Below are 14,155 nucleotides of genomic sequence, written 5' to 3'. Positions count from 1 at the left end.
AAAAGATAATAACCCAATCTCACAGACTTCAAGAAATGAAAGAGAAAATATTATGGCTTGTTGAGAGAACTGCATCACTTTTTGTGTAATACTTACTGGAGTAAAAAGGACAATTAAGGCTAATTTGTATGATTTGAAGATTAAACAGTAAAACACGTGACTTTATTAATTCAGAGATAAATCATTTTCTAGTTGTAAAAAAATTTTGTCCTTCATTCTCACCTATCTGCCCATCACAAACCATGCCAAATAAATGGGACAATTAATTCCTTAGTTTCAATGACCATAAAAACGAAAATGGTGTCTGGGTGTATTTTAAGTGATATATGGAGACTTTTAAGCATAGTTTGTCAAGAAACGTGTTGACTCCAAGACTATAAGCAGTGCAAGGAAGTCCACTACTATTGTAAATAGTTTATATTTAAACTCTGATACTTAGGAACCCAGTGAGAAACTTATACGCAAAGCTGGTAGCATTTCAGGAATTCTTCACATCCATTCATTACATATTTTGGGGAAAAGTATCAACAGCTTTCTGCTGCACGACAGGATTCATAATTTTCCAGAAAGCTGAGTTATGTCCCTGATGGCTGAGGTTGTTGTATGTTTGCTGTACCCTTTTTCAGTCCCCTTCTAGACATGTGACTAGACTGCACTTTCCAAAATGGGTCATATGACTGATTCTGGTTAATAAAATGTAGAAGTAATTGAGTTTATTTGCAGATGTGATTTCCAAAGAAGATCTATGACATTCTTCTATTGTCTGTCAATATGGTGGTGGAACTGGCATCCTGAATGCCTACAGAGCACAGCCTCTTGCCATCTTTTTTGGACTGTGATGTAAGTGATAAATGACCTGTAATCATCTTACATTGGTAAGACTGTTTATCATAATATTTAATCTGCCCTAAAGAATATGATCAATTTGCCTGTTCAGTTTTCCATGAAATTGCTGAGTTTTAGTGAAAGTGGGTCACCTATAGGTCAAGTTCTGCTCTAAAGGGCCTCTGGGAATCCTGCATGTGAATAAAGAGTAAGAAGAATATTCTTGAAGATATCCACAATAAAATTACAAGAGTGTTGAACTAGTTACAATAACACAATTCAGAATGCCAAATTATTATCATTTCAAGATGCAGACTTGTGCTAGGGACTTTCTCTTAAATTCTTTCCTTTAATTTCAGGATGTTTTTGGAGAATCTAATTTTATATTAGATAAGCAGGATAGACTTCTGGAAAAACAAATATTTCATCAGCAGCTGAATAAGATTACTGAATGTTCAGGATCATAATTTTTTAGACTACAAAGTGCTATTCCACGAAGCATCAGAAAAAAAATTTTTGCGTGAGAGATAAATGAGCCTGTCAAATAATACCAGGTATTCTATTGCTCTATCTGAAATGCTGCCTGCAGTGGGATGGGATTCCTAAGGGTATGATCTTAGGACCCGCTGAGAGCGCCCTCTGCTGGCTCAATGTTTACTAGTTGTCTGCTCAGGGCACTGAACTCTAAAGGACACGGAAATCGAACACGATCTATGCTCATTCACCCAGGTCCTCTGGGCACATACATGTGAGACATGCAAACAATCAGTGAGGACACTTGCCAACTTCCAAATAGGCCTGAGCGCTGGCCTAAAAGCTGTGAGTCAGCATCTCTTCTTCTCACAGGTCAGCTAAAAAGTGAACTTTCTTTCCTGCTGATGCAATTCACATCAGAAGGAAAACAATTTAAAGAAATCTTGATTCTACTATAGTCAGCTATAAGTTGTGCAAACCTAAATCTCTAAAGACTAGTAAAGGAAGCTGCGTGAGGAAGTCAACATTAATAAGACTCTATTAATAACACAAATTAGAATTAGAGCTCACAGCTGGAGGGTACAAAAGAGAAAAAAGAGAACAAAGGTCAATTTCATAAAGAGAATTCTCTTAAAATGATTTTGTGGTGAATGCAGGTTGATGGACAAGGGCTTCCGTGTAGAAATTACACTACTAGGAGTTCAAGGTGGTGCTTAGGTGAAGAACTCATCACCATTAATGATTAAGTAATGAATGAAACAACTTACATGCCTGAAAATCCTAGACAGATAAAGGTAAAGTAATTGACTGATTTGTCCACTTCCTTATTCCACAAAGGCTTTAAATTCCTTTTCAAAGCTAGGTATAATGCTAACTTTAAAATACAAATAATGGATGGACCTAGAGTTTATCATATTAAAGGAAGTAAATCAGACAGAGAAAGACAAATGTCACATTGTATCATTTATATGTGGAATCTAAAAAAAAATGATATAAATGAACTTGTTACAAAACAGAAAGTGACTCACAAACGTAGAAAACAAATTCAGCCGTACCAAAGGGGAACGCGGGGGAGGGATAAATTAGGAGTTTGAGATAGTTTGGGATTAGCAGATACAAACTATGATATATAAAACAGATAACAAGATCCTACTGTGTAGAACAGGGAACTATATTCAGTATCTCATAGGAACCTATAATGAAAAAGAATATATACATATATATATGTATAACTGAATCACTATGCTAAACTCTGGAAACTAGCACGACACTGTAAACCAACTATACTTCAATAAAAAATAAAATAAATAAGTAAGATACAAATAATGAAAAGAATCAAGAAAAATGGAACATGAGGATCTAGAGGTTTAAGAAAGTGACATGGACAGTGAATTGACACTAAAGTTCATTTAACACAAATCCTTCATGATATTGAAAAATAATAATGCAGTGTGATTGTGTCTTTAGGCAAATTTAGAGGATTTAGTTCTGATACTGAGGTTCGTGTCATGAGTTTATAGTGACTCAGAAGAAGAATTCATGGCCTTATAACTTATTTTAGGATAACTTATAACTTATCATTGAATATTTCTATGGTTATTTTTTGATATGCATGGATACTAATTTATTTTAAAAATGATAAACTCTGTGACAGTGGTGAGCAAATAATAGGTGTGGTTCATTTTCTTATTATTTAATTCATCTTATATATTTTCCCCCATTTAAAGTTACCGATCATCATTACACAGGCTTGAAAGTCCATGTCTCACTTTGATACATATTATTTTTGAAATATAAATCAATATCGCCTTTATTACCTCACGATGGCACACTTGTTTCAGATACTCTCTGACAAGGTTTTGAAAACCACCTAAAAACCGTAGCAAAAAAAAAAAACCAAAAAAAAAAAATAGATATTGCTTTCTTCTTCTTTGAGTAACTTGGTTATATAAAATAGATTAAAAAAATTCTGTAGCCTGCACTTTCTTCCAATATGCTCTGAGTGCACTTCAAAGTGTGTGGTTAAACTTTGAAGTCTGAATTTTATCCAAGAACATTTGAATTGGGATTGCTTACTAGAAGCTCTTTGGTCAAGATGCCAGTTTTTGAGCTGGTCTTGAGAAACGGACAGACTGCCTGTCTTTTCAAGTATGTACCAAGTGGAGAGGTTAATTTTTGCAACTTTGGTTGGTATTGGAGCATTCCTCTTCAGTTAACGTCAAGCAACAAGAACAAAGGGTAACAAATAGTAGGAGACCAAGTGTAGCAAATTGTATCTACAGCCTTTACACATTTCAGGAACTAATAGTGCTCGTGGTCAGTTTTTAAACTGACCATAAACCACACCAAAAAATTGATTTCCGCTGTTTAATTTTTCAAAAGCAAATTATAGGCTGGAGTTATGTAATTAGTTCCTCATACTGCTTACCAACCTGTGCTTAATCTACGTGGTAATCTTTCATTACCCAGCTATAAAACGAAGAAATAAGCCAAAGATTAAAGATGTTTAAATCACCTAGATGATTGGCCATGGATATGCCATGTTTGGTGTTTGGTGCATAGTAAGCACTACTTAAGTGTTAGTTAATAATAACAATAACAGTGATTTTTAAAAAATTATTAGCACTCAAAACAGATGCCAAAATTTACAAAGAAAACACAGATTTTTAAAATTCATCAGCCATGAAGATCTTATTCATAACTGATTTTCCTTATTCACAGAACTGCAACTCAGGTACACTCTTTGTCTGTGTTTTGTTTCTTGGCCAAAAGGTGAATAAAAGCAACAATTGGAATTAAGGAGTGGTGATTACTGAGTTAGAGACTACTAAAATGGCAAAAATAAAATGACAGATATTATGATATGAAGGTGAAAAAGTGTCCAAATTCATAATAGTTTGTAATAGTTTAATAAGAGATGAAAAATAATGTCACTTTCTTCCCCAGACAGGGTTAACCACAGCCTTTTTCTATAGTTGTCAAATAGAATTTGGTTTAATCGATTAATATGTTTAATATCATATGATATAGCTTAGAAAACTTTAATATAATTATTTTTTAGATTTTTGACTAAATTATAAACATGGCTATGGAGATAGCTCATTCTCCAGTAGTTTCTGGCACCTGAGGGGTGAGTGTGTGTGTGTGTGTGTATGTGTGTGTGTGTGTTTGTACACAGTGTAAGAAGATGAAAAGGAAGAGGGGAGAGGGGAGGGAAGGTCATTACTTACCACAAATTTTATGGTCTTCATCAGAACCATCTGGACAGTTTAATTCTCCATCACAAAATAAATCAATTGCTATACACTTCAGTGCATCAGCACATGGCCTTGAATCAGGTGGACACTCTATTGAGATGTTTCCTTTTGAAAAAGATTCAATTTATAAGTTTCTTGCACAGTAGATTTAATTTCCAACTAATGAGATGTGTACCAAGTTTGGATATTTATTATGTACTTTTTCATCACTTAGGTAAATATACACTTACTTACAAGCATGTATTTCAATTCCCAAAAGAAGTATTTATTTCATTTAGTGAATCGATTTAATTTGTAAACATTTAGAATTTTAAATTTTGAAAAAAGATACATATTTCTTCATAGGTGTTAAATATGATATTTACTTTGTTGATTTTAACACTGATAAATCAATACTACAGTTTGGACATTTAGCCCCCAGTATTTACACCTCCTAGGGTTGTTACGTATTATACGGGCAATTTATTGAAATGTGTATCATATCATCTGCAGTATCTTGAAGCCACTTCATTTACTTAAAAACTTACTATTTGAAAATATAGTGACTGAAGACAAGGTTTTCCATATTGCAGACCAAAGTTTGTCAAAGAAAGCTATTTTATAGTAAAATAAAACACTTAAGATCCCCAGTGCACTGAGCAAGAGAAACCCAATGGCTATTTCTGTTCAATATCTCCTTGCTTGGGTCAGAAGTTATTAGTGAGGGGGGGAAGATGCAAACATAGCTCTGAAGGGTTCCATGCCATCCTCTGTCCAGGATCTGATCAATTTGCACCTCTCAGCCTGTCCTGTCCTTCACCTGCTCCGCTTCCTCATTTCTAAATATAAAGATGGACTAAGAAACACATTTTACCTTTAAAATTTGACTTGGAAAATTTAGGTGCAATTCTAAAAATATACTTATATGCCCACTAGATGAACACATATCTTTTTATATTTCTGAGAAATGTGAGAATTTGAATACTTATGTCTATGATTAGAATAACAATGATGGTGTAAAGGTTTTGGAAAGTCTTTAAGCTCAATAGCATTTTTTGCTATTGTTCTTAATCTTAAAACCAGCACTGCACTGCCATCTGCTGGATTGAAAAAATATATTTGATTTTGAAATTTCTCTTTATACCCCATAAAATTAATTGGGAAAAGAAAAGTGCTTCTGTAATCAATCTGCTAAGCCAATACTTAATTAGGAACATTATAGACAGGGTTGCTGCGTATGTATACAACTAAACTGGACTTTTGTAATTGGCTACAATTAAAATGGATATAAACCACTGGGGAAATCATGGAGCACCTAATATCTAAAACAGGACAGGATAAAGACAAGAGCCACTCCCAAATGACTGAATACTCCCATTTAGGAGAATAAAAAAATGATAAAAATGACAGTGGATAAACTCATATGCATGTTATAATTGTTGATATATATGAGACACTCATCAAGAGAATCCTCAATTACTGAGTCCCCGTGAAAGGCATCGTGTTGACAGTATTCCACTAATGCTTGATAAATAAATGAGAAAAAAGCACATTATTCTAGAAACTCTATGTCTCATGTTAACAGTAGTTAATAGAATTCTAATTGTTCAGCATCTAGAAGAACAGATTTGCAGATATAACTAAGACGATAATTTTGTCTGTCCTAATGCTTCTCATGGGAACTTTACTTTCTGATGCTTCACGACTTTATCTGTTGCTTTTAACTCTACAGAGTGAACTTCAAAACCACACTGGCAAGTGACACCACTTGGGACCTTTGATCTCAATTAATGATCGTTCATTCACTTAACTAGTGTTTATTTTCTGCTCATTTATGTCATGGATTTTTAAGGGATAGAGATAAAAAGATGAGGAAGGCGGAGAGGCTATCATCATGGAGCTTGGAGTTTAGTGGGAGACTGGTTCAGAACTAATCATTTTTTTAAAAAAAGAGATAGAAAAAAAGTGATATGGGAACACCAAGAACTGGACTGCACCAAGGATTAGTTTTCTTCTGAGGCATGGATTGAAAACATCTTCATATAAACTATGTTTTGAAGGATGCTAAGACATGCACAAGGAAGAGAGGAATGTGGGACGTATACATGGAGATGCCTCAGAAGCACATTAATATATGGAAAATAGAGGCATCTAACTTATCTGTATGTAGGATGCTTGTTGAAGCTATGGTAGGGAATGTGGTGCCAAATCTTGGGGGACTTTTAAAAAAATCTTTGTAACATATCAAAAAAAATTTTTTTCTATAGGCAATGGCATTGAAAATTTTTACATATATGTGTGATATGATCAGTCCGTGTTTCATAAAGCAATTCCGGGACTAAGTGGAGACTCAAGTGAAGGGAGCAGACCAATTAAGAAACTGTTTCAGTGGTCAAGGTGAACGTTGCTAAGGGTTGGAACTCTTGCACTAGCAGAGGAGACAGGGCATATTCAGTCCACTTGCTATTTTACAAGTAGATTCGATGAGCTTTCATGACCAAATGTGCTCCTGATTAGAGGGGGGTGGATAAGGAGATGCCGAAGATGACAGCTTTGCTTTTGGGGTGGCCAGTGCATTGCCAGTGGTCATTCGTCATGACAGTGACTGTAAGCGCAACAGCTGGGGGGATCACAAAATGACTCTAGTCTGAAATATTCTGACTTGAAGGTGGAAATACTAGAATCTTGTTTAGGTTGTACACTCTATCTCTCTGGACTTTGTTGCATAAACACTCAGCTGTTTTGGTCTGTGAATAAAGAGAAGTTCCTCATATTGAAACCAATATGGAAAATATGAATGTCGTCTTGTTACATAGATGGATTGTTTTAGGATTTTATCAGGTTGTATTTTTACCTAGTCTTCTGTCTCCCTCTCATCTCCTTACATGCACATCTATCATTACAATTTCCAACAAAACTACGAAAAAAATTAGCCAGATGCTAGTTTGTAGAAATGACCTTCCGTTCTTAAAACTAGAGTTCTTTGACTTGTGGATTACTTAGCTTTCCATTCCATTCCTTAATTTTGCTCTAGTCTTTCTCCTTTTCTAAGAAATCTATCCTATACTTCTCAATAGGGAATTTTTAGGAAAGGAGCTAAGGAATTCTATTGAAGGAAATGTACACAAAGAGAATAATAATTGATTCTGTTTATTAGAAGCTGATCAAGTTGCCTGAATATTAGTTACTGTTCTCTTGAGTGGGAAAACACCTGGCATATTTTTATGTCTTTATGGTTGTTTATCTTCAGGATATTAATTTTTTTGCATAGTATGAAAACCCACCAGTAAATTAGTATTATTTGGAATTCTGCAAATGGGAGGTTTTAATTATCTATTTATATTTGTATTATGAAGGATTCAGTATACACTCAAATGTGATTATTTCAGACTGAGCACAATAATTTCCAGAGATTTAGGGTGAGAAATCTTTTGTGCCTATTTTGTACAGCCACTGTGGTGAGCATTGTGGGGGACAAAAAAGACTGAAATCCATTATTTTTTTTCCTTCCAAACCAGTTACAATAAGTGTTATATACAAGATTATAATTTGAAAATCATATTTTGGAAATCTGAGGTTTATTTGTTTTTCCTATGATTTAAATGAGGGTAATAATAATGCTTGGTGGCCAAAAGTGAGACAAATTAAACTCAAGGTCCTTATAGCTCACTTAGTAATGAAATTGTAATCTGAATCCATGAACGTTTGCTCTGAGAGACCAAGTTCATTTCATTGTACTGCATTAGAAATAGAGATCACCTTACAGAAATTCTCATCTACTTTGATAGAATAAATTTAATCTTTTTGGCAAGACTATGGCTGTTCAATTCAAATGAAATTACAGTGGAAAGATACTTTAATAGTTCTGATATCATGTGCATCAAAATGTCTTAAATTACGGGAGAGTGCTTAGCTGTATATACATATATATATGTTGTTCTCTCGAATGCAGAGGAAAAAAATACTTAAAGTCAAAATGCATTTTTATGTCAGATACAGTGGTTGTGCCTTAGTCCTGGGGCAATTAATTCAACTGAGGAACATAATTCTACTTTAGTTTCTCTTGACTCAATTTCATGTTCTTCACTAAATCAGCCAGTTCTTTTTCTTCAGTTCCCAAAGCCTTCCACATAGTAGAACTATAGCAGGATTGCATTTTCTTTGAGACTGAGAAAGCCCATGATAGTGAAACTTTTGTTTTTCTGCAATCATTGCCTACACAGTAAGCAACAAAAGACTAGAACAGGCCATTTTCTAGAAACCCTTCAAGCATATGAACAATTGCCCCAAAGAGCCCCTCCAGGCACTCTGTAGCAGCCAGGACATCAATTGGTGTAATGCACCCTCAGTTCCCATCTCTCCCCTTAGTGTTCCAAGTGGGTTAGTAAAACTTTACAGTAATTGGCAACAAAGGCAGCTGAACAATAGAACACGATCCTCATGGACTTTGTACCGCTATCATCCAAAAATTCTCTTCGGCAGAATTTATAACAGTACTAACGCCTGGTATATGATGCATGCATTTGTTGATTTTTCTCAAACTCTGTCTTCCAGGCATATAAAAATGAAAATAAACTTAACATCCCTGAAAGGCATATTCATAATAAATTACTGCTTGGAAATTGCGGTTCTCAAGTTTAATTGCCTCGTTCCCCTCTATAAATCTACGGTCTCTTGCCATATGAGAGGAGTAAATGGGAAGGATGATTGGGGACTCACAATCCAGTAAAAGAGGGAATGTGATATTTTGCTACCTACTTACTTTAATATAATTCTTTGAGGTTTGATTAAGGTAATTCAACACAGTCTCTAATAACAGGAAAAGGAAGTTTTTTTTCAAATAAATGATCAGATTAAAATTAGCATGACCAAGTACAATCATCTTGTTTTAACCTTAGTTCATTTTTTGAAAAGCCATTTTATAAGAAATATCCAACTGCTTTTTTACCTTTTTCTAAGTCAGAAGAGGGAAGGGAAAAGGATCTAATATAGGTTATATCCCTCCTTTGTGCCAGTCATTAATTGAGATAGTACAATGGTGTCCGTATTTTCTCTCTTCTTCATGACCACTCTCTAAGGTACATATTTTAATCTTTATCTTTCAGACAACAAATACAAAGTTCAAAAAGACTAGGTAGCTTGCCAAACATCATGTATAGGTGGGATCAGTTACAGGTAGATTCACCCATGCCCTTTCAATGACTGAGAATTGCATGTTACTTTTTGGTCTTCATTTTGATTATCATATGCCTACATAAAGTGTAAAATATAGGACTAAATATGTACTGATCCCATTCCTACAGTTTACATGTAGGAAAGGAGATTTCTGCTCCCCTCCCCAGGAGAGAAAAGCATGGGTTGAATATTACTCTCATGCTCTCTGTTCCCTAGGCACCATCTCCTTCGGCCAGAGGAAACTGGGTTGTTAGCAGACATTTGGTCCTGCCTAAAATGACCACAGGACATTTGCTCCATAAGACATTTCGGTCTTTGAGATCTTTGGTCCTTAAGACATCTGGTCCATACCAAAAGATCCTTGAAATTTGGTCCTATCTAAAATGTCCACGACTGTAATTTGGTCCATGACAAATGGTTTTGGATGGGGCCAAATTATCAAGGATCTTTTTGGTGTGGACAAATTTCTTATGGACATTTTGAACAGGATCAAATGTCCCACAAGGAACTGGGCATATGGTTCAGTCACTTCTTGTATTTTTGGTGGGTTTGTCTTCAGGATAGTAAAGGGAAAAACTTGTTTGAAATCAAGAGTTTCTTGATTTAACACTGATTTTTTCCCCCAAGTCATTCCACGTAGTTCTCCTAGGGCATTTTACACAACTGAGAGGTCCTCAATATGTTATATGAATCACTCAATGAATCAATAAACAGACAGAAATAAAAAAACAGAGCACTCATTTAGATATTTGTTGCTTTTAAATTTTTAGAAATAAATCTCTCAAAATATGTTAAAATTATTTTTTTAGTTGATTTTTAGATTAAAAGAATTAGCTATTCTCCATCCTAAAAATATTTTTTTGCAAGCGTGTTGAAAGGTGATTTTAGATGCTATAAATAGTTTTCTACATTGGAGAAGGGACTGGGGGCTCAAGAGCAGCTTTATTTTTCAGTATGGTGTGCTACTACGTGGATAACACCTAAATACAACCCTAGGCATGCTTATCTTACCGCGGAAGACCTCTGTGCGTTTGGAGATGTGAAGATCTGTTTCATAAAGCATTTTGATTAATGATTCACGTATCACTTTGCTTTTCAAACATCACACCAACCATTTTATTCAAGAATTATTAAGTCTCATCCAGAGGGTATTTATAATTTCACAAGTGTTCTCTCCTTGTGTGTATATAATATTTGATATAAATTCTAATAACATTAAAATGGTGGTATTATTTTAGGAGCTGAAGATCTATACATTATTGCCTTTACAGAGTATACCTAAAGAGATTAGGTACACACCCAGATCATTTAACATGAAGAGTAAGTTAGGACCAGAGAAGACACTTTAGTTAACCAGCAGATAGACAAAAGCACAGTAGATCATTACTAAGAATCCAGAGAAACTGTCACATCAAAGACATCCCAGGAGTTGGCACAAAGTAGGCATTTAATGAAAAATTGTTGGATGGTTGAATCCAAGGCTACTTTGGTACTGGTTTGGCAACATATGAGTGTTAAGAAGAGACAGCAAGCATCTCCTATTTGTATACAGAGAGAATAAATGAAGAAAAAATCCCTCACATCTGATGAAACCTACATCCTCTCTGGCAAACATTTTAACCTTGTTGGTGGCATTCTTAGCAGTAGATAATAACCATGGCTCTAATAGATGGAGGAATGGAGTGAGGTCAGATAATCCAGGCATTAATTAGCTGAAATATATTGTTAACTTTTGTAGAATCTTAAGCTAAAACTGTAAACTTTTATGCTTTAGTTTTTAAAATCTATTAGATAGGGGTCCTATTAAATGCCGTATTATCAGAGAATTCTCAGGAGCCCCAAAATCAAACATTAGCAAAAACTTTTTTAAGATAAGAGAAGTAATATTATTAAAACCTACCTTGAGTTGGCAGAGGACTTCTAGTTGTTAACTTGTCTATAAAAATAAATGACATTAAAATAATGATTACATTTTAAAACTGATTATTAGGAATTCTTTCTGTTTAATATTTTACTTGACGTTTTAAAAATTACTATGAATTATTGGTGTTTATTAACTTAAGAATATACTATTAGTATTGGGATCTAAAAATAAATCTTTTATATTTTTATTGATTCTTCAAATTACAGAGCAGAGGTTTCTAGATTTATAAGTCATCTTTTATTCTTTAAATAAAGAAGATGATGTTTTTTAATTTTCAGTAACTAAACATAAGGATTCATTAGTTTCATAATGGCTGTAGACTTAAATGTTCTAGGTTAATCTGATGTTATTTGAAATAGAAGCTTGAGATATGCTTAGACCACGGGCTTTAGAATCGAAAGGAATTCATTTTAATTCCTAATTTTGACGTGTAGCAGCTGTGACTCTGGGTATGTTCCTGATTATTTATTTATTTTTAGGTGGAAAAAATATTACCTCTGTACAGAATCACTCTGAGAATTAAATGAGATAATGTTTGTAAAATGTATACCCAGTCCAAGTAGATACTTTAAAAAATAGATTTTTCAAATATTATAAAAATGGCCATGATTATAGATAATACTGAAAGTCATATCTTTATGGTTTTATGACAATTTACACATTAAAATCATTTTATATAAATTTTATATTAAGAATGACTTCTGAAATATTGATAAAAATTTTATTATTCACAATTTATAGGAAGCAGATTTTCAGAGGTTGAAATGCCCAGTGATTCTGGTAGTTGGCAGAGAAAGGATTAGTTTTCAAATCTTCTGACTTCAATTTAAATAATTTTTCTACAATGGAGTGATTTTACATTTTAAGGTAACTCAGGTTAATTCTAAAATTATTGATAATTTCTCAAAGCACCCTTTTAATAGTGTGTATGATCTTGATAAGACAAAGTGAATTTCTAAATTTTATAAGTAGTAGTGACTGATTATAGTTAGAAAGATGGAGTGAAGAAAATGCCAGAATAGAGCAAAAAGTTAACTTAAGCCCTAGATTCTTCTCTCCAAAGAGTGCAATACATTTTGCAAGTTACCATTTGATTATCTTTTAAACTCCTTTCCCTCATTTTTAGTGACCTTACAAGTGTCATGGCTTCATTTTCAAGGCTGCATGAACAGAGGCATATTTTGAGAACACACACCCACACACACCCACACCCACCCATATATGCATATATGTATATAGAGTTTAAAATATGAAAGGAGCATTGAAATTGGAAATGCATATCCTTGCATATGTAACTAGGCGTTATGAACCCTGCAGTATTATGAACTACATTATTCCTAAGCAAATGTATGCTTTTTACATTTTGATGTGAAGACTAAATGTCTCAGAAAGAGTTGTCAGGAAAAAAAAGTTGAATCCTTCCCTAACGTCATTTTATGGAGTTTTACGGTCACTAAGTTACATATTTTAAAATGCCTTAAGTACTGACCTGAAGTTGTTGCAGGACTTATTGTAGAGAAATTCTCCAAAGATGCTGGAATAAAGTAAGTTTGATTCAAAATTAGAGCTTATGGTATAAATAGATCACAAAGAACTGAGTGCAGTTTGAATATTTATTCAGAGTATCTGATCTCTTAGAGTTTCCATTTCATCCTATCTCATACTGAATGTTCCTATTATTTAATTGTTTCATTATTAGTTGATTGTGGTGCATTTGATGAATTTCCAGAATCTCTGTATATTCTCTCTATAAAATTTACCTATGCAACATGGGGGTAGTAAAGATACCACATAATAGGATTGATGCCAGGAGTAATTTGTTGATAAGAAAAACACCTGTTTTAGCTAATCTGAATTAGACAAAGATCCAAAACCGTCTCTTTTCCAGCAGCTGTGCCAGAGGGGACCAAACCATCACTAGAAGGGGCACGTAAGCCCTTTGGCTGTAGCACTTTAGTTCAGCAGCACTTCCTACTGAACAGGCACCGTACTACACACAGGAGACTTGGTGGAAGTAAACTGTGCTCGACGAACCTGTACTATAGAGAAAAGGAACTCGAGGTCCTCGATTTAGTATCTTCCATTACAAAATCAAAACAAAACAAAACACATCTGCATGTTTTAATATACTTGATTCAGAAGCAAATCTCTACTGACTGATCTCATTCTGGAGCAAAACTATTTGAACTGGCAACAGGTGATATAAAATTTGCCTTTATTCCACTTAAAATGGATATTTATATACCGATCAGCTTTCTAACATCTAAAGTTTTCTGAATTCCAAAACATATTTAGCCTCATGGTTTACAGATTAGAGACTGCGGATCTGGATGGGTCTGACAAATTACTATTGTTTTCAAAGAAAATAGGACACAGTGTAAATGTCTGTTGAATTAAGTTGAACGAAGGATAACCAGAATGGAAAATTTACAATAACCTAACACTCATGGACATTATTGTCTTGCTATTATTTTTGATGCCCTGTATCTCTTCCCCTTTGATTTATTTTTATCTGAACACT

The 14,155-nt window shown here is 34.2% G+C and overlaps 1 protein-coding gene across 2 annotated transcripts in view; it reads right to left on the bottom strand.

The window, feature by feature from the left end:
* Positions 1-14,155, bottom strand: part of TMPRSS15 (transmembrane serine protease 15) — a 107,191-nt gene that overhangs the window by 82,839 nt on the left and 10,197 nt on the right. The window contains exons 5-7 of one of the 2 annotated variants that reach the window (XM_006184077.2): positions 13,124-13,168; positions 11,611-11,646; positions 4,530-4,661 (exon numbers count right to left, since the gene is read on the bottom strand). In XM_006184077.2, the coding sequence (XP_006184139.2) occupies positions 4,530-4,661; positions 11,611-11,646; positions 13,124-13,168 (213 nt within the window). The remainder of the gene's footprint in view (positions 1-4,529; positions 4,662-11,610; positions 11,647-13,123; positions 13,169-14,155) is intronic. The other variant, XM_006184078.2, reaches the window with a different exon arrangement.

The sequence above is a fragment of the Camelus ferus genome, chromosome 1 (assembly GCF_009834535.1).
Source record: "Camelus ferus isolate YT-003-E chromosome 1, BCGSAC_Cfer_1.0, whole genome shotgun sequence".
Taxonomy (NCBI): Eukaryota; Metazoa; Chordata; class Mammalia; order Artiodactyla; family Camelidae; genus Camelus; species Camelus ferus.
This window is presented reverse-complemented; position numbering and strand designations above follow the sequence as displayed.